The 6512-nt window shown below is 35.8% G+C and overlaps 1 protein-coding gene across 1 annotated transcript; it reads left to right on the top strand.

Moving 5' to 3' along the window:
• Window positions 1-518: 518 nt before the first annotated feature.
• Window positions 519-3725, top strand: LOC139138339 (E3 ubiquitin-protein ligase TRIM56-like). The gene is made up of 2 exons (XM_070706707.1): window positions 519-2411; window positions 3165-3725. The coding sequence occupies exon 1, from the start codon at window positions 603-605 to the stop codon at window positions 2364-2366; it is 1764 nt and encodes a 587-aa protein (XP_070562808.1). The 5' UTR covers window positions 519-602; the 3' UTR covers window positions 2367-2411; window positions 3165-3725.
• The last annotated feature ends 2787 nt before the right edge of the window (window positions 3726-6512 follow it).

The raw sequence follows: 6512 nt of genomic DNA on the forward strand, positions 1-6512 counted from the left end.
GATCTGTTAGTGGATTTACCTGTTGATCTGTGTATCAAATAAAATAAAAATGAAATAAAATAAAACTTACTTCCGGGAATTGTAATATTGTTTTTGAAAGATATATTTAGATACAACTATATACAGCAGTTTTGATACTGCCTGTCGTAGAACAATGAAATAAATACTTGTACCAGTTTTAGGATTCATTTTCATCGATTTGGGTCCTTGCAAAACAATGATGATTTTCTTCACTAAGGACTTGCTGATATTTCTACCGTAAAACTCATATGAAATGGAACTAATGATAAACCAATTATTTAGATATTGATTGCGGCCGTCCCCAGTCGGGCATATAGGATATGATAGAATTTGTGTTTTCAGAGCTGAACCAAGCTTGCGCCCTCTCGATATAGTCAATTCGTAAATGCTGTCAATCTTTCATTGTTCTTGACAACGTAAATATTGTGTCATGTGAGTCCAATAATTCTTTATAATCTTGCAAACACTGGTTTGTATGATTTGCGGTATAGGGAGTTGCAGAACGACGTATTGGCATTACACAGTTTGGCATACGTGTCATGACATGAATATTCCATCTACCCCCTTAAAGCGAAAACAAGATGGCAGCAGGGAACGACGAGAAGTCATTTCTTGAGAAAATCGATGAAAATTTCCTCATATGCAGCATCTGCTCGGAAAGGTATATCAAAGCCAAATGCCTTCCTTGTCTGCATACATTCTGTGAACCATGCCTGGGTCAAGTTTTGAAGAAAACCGGGAAGCTGGATTGCCCTATTTGTCGACGTACGTGTGCTGTTCCACGTGGCGGTGTTGGCATGCTGCAAAACAATTTCTTCATCAATGATCTTGTGGAGCAGTTCAAGTTACGGGAAGGAGGTAAGAGTGAATTGTCAACGAAATGTGGTGGCTGCCAGGAAAATGAAGGTGACGAGGTGAGATGCATTGAGTGTGATGTGAATTTGTGTTCAACTTGTGCACGTCCGCACAGACGAGTACCAGCAACCCGGTCACATCGACTGATGCCTCTCACTGCATATAAGGAGGCAAAGTCCGTTCACCCCGCATCGGTGACAGTACCAATGCAGTGTGGAACGCATCAGGCTAACAAGTTGGATTATTTCTGTGTGACGTGTGATGAGGTGATTTGTCGAGAGTGCACTGTTATCGATCACAAAGCACCAGAACATAAACACCAATACCTTAAAGAGTCCGCAAAAATCTACGCCAAGGAGTTGGACAAACTGTTAACGAATTTGAATGGCAAAGAACAGGAAGTTAATGAGAGCATAAATAATGTAGATAAGACAATAAGATCACTTGAGAAAAGATTCGACCAAGAGAAAAGAAAGTTGTCAATCCACATCGAAGATATCATTCACCACGTGCAAAGTATTGGAACGCAAATCACAGAGGAAATGAAATATGAGCTTGAATCTAGAAAGACAAACTTACACAGGCAAATGAAGGAACTGCAATGTATTGAGAATGATTTGACCAGCACACGTGACTACGTTCAGAATATTTCGCACTTCGGTAGCCCTGCACAGTTAATGACCGCCAAGAAAGGAATATCGTCACAAGCACAAGAACTTACAAAGTTAGAAACAAAAGTACAACCAGTAGACAGTGATTACATTGAATTTGAAAAGGCTGATGACTTTATTGAAATAGGAGCTGCTAGCATTGGCAATGTACATGGTCTGGCAGCCTTTCCGAATGTAAACAAAACTTCGGAGCTAACCCGAAGTCAACTTGATGTGTCTACAACACCAGAAGCCCATGATCATCAAAGTACACCAGTATTTACGTCCGCGGAGGAGGTTTCTGGCGCCATTGCCAGATTGAGAGACGGTGAAGAGGAAATGCAAGGAAGATCCACAATAAGTGCTCAGTGGCAGATGAAGTTGCGATTTCATCAATGTAACCAAGGAAACGTTGTGTTTTCTTTTGATCGAAAATCGGCCATCACCTTTGGAAATCGCGCCGTTGTTTTCGGTCATAGGTCAGTTGTTCTTGGTGAGAAAATATCATTACGAGTCCGCGATGAGGACATTAGCGTGTGCTACCCTTCGTCCAGAATAACATCAGTAGGATTTACAAGTAAATGCCCGGATGATATTCCCACTTCATATTTAGAAGAGCTCGTGACGGGGCCGAGTCATATACAAACATTACAGGATTTTTGGCTTAAATGCATTTATGGTAATATCGATATCATCCGTTTCTGGGTGCAGAAAGAAGGACATATGCTCATTGCATTGGATAGCGATGATGCTACCGTACAGCGCACTGACATAGATACAAGTAAACCATTGTGGTTTGTGATTGTGTGCAGTAAAAACACACGAACAGAGATATTGTAGGTATTTAATAAAAGCCGTATCTGTAACGGGGCATAAAAGGATTATGTAAACTTAAAACTTGTATTGATGGTTCATATACAACACTATTTATTCTTTCAAATATCAAATCTCACGATGGTCGACGTACCAAATATTAAAAGGTTCGAGTATTCAATTTCAGTTGAAGGCAAGAATCTCATCTGTAAACTAGATACTATTTTTAAGTTTTGTTGTAGACAAAACCTGCAATAATATGAGCAGGAATGCAACTTCTTCACATGGAATATTCTTCATTAGTTTGATTTAAAGTGGAGTGACTTTGGCGTGTTTGCATATAATCCATTTAATAGTCTTTCGACAAAGTCGACTGTGTTCACATGCCTTGTTTGAAAGCTATATCAAAAAAGTAGGTGAACAAAATTGAGAATTTATTGAAATAACATGTCCTGTTTATTCGAGTCTTTCATTGAATGTACAATGCTGTATGAGCGTGTGTAGAAAATTAGCTGTGTTCTATAGATATCTCGGAATTAATTATCAATAACTTGTATATTTTAACCTCTTTGTTCCTGAGTTATGATATGTATAATAACACAAATTAACTAGCAGCTATCGTGGACTCCTATATGATAATTCGTCAAAACATTCCTCAAACTGCAGGCAACCGCATAAATATTGTGTGTTCGTGCAAAAAGAGGTAAAAAGTGTAAACAAGAATTCCGTTCTGTTGTTTTAAGGTGACACGGAAGCAGAGCAAGCGATTGATACGTTTGGCCAATATTTTCAACATTTTAATTTAACAAGATGGGATATAATCAGTTACCACAAATTTTGCATACATTCTTGTATGGAATTTACTGTATTGACATAGTTTGAATATTTTAAAAATCAACCCTAAAAATTATTAAAGTCTAGCTGTCAAGGGTTTATTGCGATGATATATGTTTTCAATTCGAATATGCGAATGTAATATCTGTCTATCGGCCTAGCATACGATTGCAGCGTATACAGCCAACAATTCATATGCCAAAGGACACATATGAAGTAAAGTGTAGGCTGGTCGTTCCCATAGAATACAAGCAATGCTTATAGGGTTGTCGTGTACTATTAGAAACTATGGTACTCTTGTAGAGGTTGTTTGTTGAAACACTTCGGTGTGTCGACTGTCAACTTCAAGCAGTATGTATCGAGCTTATCAACCTGGTTCAGTCAATACTGCACCAGGCTATTTGCCTAACCCTAGTGTGACCTAATGTCTTTGTTTGCTTTAGAATTTTTAATGTCGTATTAAATCCCTCTGTTGTCGACTATTTGCTATAATTATAACTTTTGTATAATTTTAAAATTACAAACCCTCTTCAAATAAACTGTTGTTTTATTTACCTCTTATTTTTAATTATCTTTATTTGTGGTAGGATGGGAAAATTGTACCTATTAAATTATTTTATACTAAGCAAGAAAATAATTTATGATACAATGTCACAACGATGTGAGATAACTTATCGATGGAAAAACACGAGCACGTGCAGCATCAGCTGAATGGTTATTTTTATTAGGAACGAACAGATCTCATCAAGCCAGAGCAAATAACCTATTGGAGATGTTTCTGAGCAAGATATGGTCACTGCATAATTTTATACTGATGTATTTAAAACTCGCATCCGTAATTTTTCTATAAAAACATTGATGAAGGATGGGAATGGAATGTGTAAGTGTTTTGTTTCCGTACATCTTCAAACATGTGAGTTTTTGAAGCGACCGACGAGATGTTTGGTCACAACAGCAATTACGTCGAACGATGTAATATCAGAACGCCGCATATAGACTGAGATAAGAGGAAAAGTTACAAAAACAATTTAACTGAAATCTCATAACTTTATTATTAGTGTACGCCAAAGAATGACTATCTTGTATTACAATAGTTATTAAACGTCATTTATTATCGAAGCAACTGTTTGTATCACCCTTTATCAATGGATATAATGTGACGACGTTAATATTCTACAAATGAGATAACGACAAGCCGGCTATGATTGATCTACTCAAATCGAGATGTCTAATCTTTACATAGCGATAGTATACCTATTGAAATAAGAGACAGCTTACATCTTGAGAAATAAAAAATACATTTCAATGGTATAGCATACGTCAAGCAATTATCTACATATATCTCATCCCTTAAGGTAGAACGCACCTCGGATTTGTATTACCCCTATTTGTAACAATCAACCCTATTTGTAACAAAATTTAATTTTCAAAAAAACTTTGCCGTATATGTTGAAATATTAATAAAATATGCATATTTGTATGTTTGAGGGCAATTTTCTTTTTTTTTCCTTGTCAAAACTCATTTTTCCGAAACTGCTTTTGTTACAAATTGGGTTGATTGTTACAAATAGGGGTGACATGTGTCAACCCTATTTGTAACAATCAACCCTATTTGTAACAAAACCTAAATTTCAAAGAAACTTGGCCGTATTTGATGAAATCTTGATGAAATATACATATTAGTATGTTCGGGGGCAATTTTCTTTGTTTTCCTTGTTGAAACTCATTTTTCCGAAATGCTCATGAGATTAAATTTCGTTGTGCAGGTTCCTAGGATAAGAGCCCTACTCGTAAGATATAATCAAGTCGTGCAAATACATGCCAAAGGTTTGTTTTGGGGCAATTCACCATTTTCGGTCAAAAATGTTAAAAATCTTGTTTTCTGACCGAAATCATACTAAACCTATATGGGTTAACTTTTGTTACAAATTGGGTTGATTGTTACAAATAGGGTTGACGTGTCAACCCTATTTGTAACAATCAACCCTATTTGTAACAAAATTTAACCAACTTGAAACTAAACCTAATTTTCTACAAAACTTGGCCGTATTTGATGAAATCTTGATGAAATGTACATATTAGTATGTTTTGGGGCAATTTTTATTTTTTCCTTGTCGAAACTCATTTTTTCCGAAAATGCTCGTTAGATTAACTTTCGTTGTGCAGGTTGCCTAGTATAAGAGGCCTACTCGTAAGATATAATGGAGTTGTGCAGATAGGTTTGTTTCGGGGCAATTTTCACCAATTTCGGTCAAAAATGTTAAAAATCTTGTTTTCTGACCGAAATCATAATAAACCTATATTGGGTAACTTTTGTTACAAATTGGGTTGATTGTTACAAATAGGGTTGACCTGTCAACCCTATTTGTAACAATCAACCCTATTTGTAACAATCAAGCCTATTTGGAACAAAATTTAACCAACTTGAAACAAAAAACCTAATTTTCTACAAAACTTGGCCGTATTTGATGAAATCTTGATGAAATATACATATTAGTATGTTTTGGGGCAATTTTTATTTTTTACTTGTTGAAACTTATTTTTTCCGAAAATGCTCGTTTGATTAACTTTCGTTGTGCAGGTTGCCTAGTATAAGAGGCCTACTCGTAAGATATAATCGAGTTGTGCAGATACATGCCAAAGGCTTTTCGGGGCAATTTTCACCATTTTCGGTCGAAAATGTTAAAAATCTTGTTTTCTGACCGAAATCATACTAAACCTATATGGGGTTAACTTTTGTTACAAATTGGGTTGATTGTTACAAATAGGGTTGACGTGGCAACCCTATTTGTAACAATCAACCCTATTTGTAACAAAAGTTAACCAACTTGAAACAAAACCTAATTTTCAAAAAAAACTTGGCCGTATTTGATGAAATCTTGATAACATATACATATTAGTATGATTTGGGGCAATTTTTATTTTTTCCTTGTCGAAACTCATTTTTTCCGGAAATGCTCGTTAGATTAACTTTCGTTGTGCAGGTTGCCTAGTATAAGAGGCCTACTCGTAAGATATAATCGAGTTGTGCAGATACATGCCAAAGGTTTGTTTCGGGGCAATTTTCACCATTTTCGGTCAAAAATGTTAAAAATCTTGTTTTCTGACACAAATCATACTAAACCTATATGGGGTTAACTTTTGTTACAAATTGGGTTGATTGTTACAAATAGGGTTGACGTGTCAACCCTATTTGTAACAATCAACCCTATTTGTAACAATCAACCCTATTTGTAACAATGTTTAATAATTTTGTAAAAAAACCTAATTTTCAAAAAACTTGGCCGTATTTGATGAAATCTTGATGAAATATGCGTATTTAGGTCTATATTTTGGGGA

This window comes from Ptychodera flava, chromosome 1, assembly GCF_041260155.1.
Source record: "Ptychodera flava strain L36383 chromosome 1, AS_Pfla_20210202, whole genome shotgun sequence".
In the NCBI taxonomy this organism is placed as follows: Eukaryota; Metazoa; Hemichordata; class Enteropneusta; family Ptychoderidae; genus Ptychodera; species Ptychodera flava.

Excerpts from the sequence above, each read along its gene's own strand:
- LOC139138339 (XM_070706707.1), top strand. The coding sequence starts at position 603 with ATGGCAGCAGGGAACGACGAGAAGTCATTTCTTGAGAAAATCGATGAA.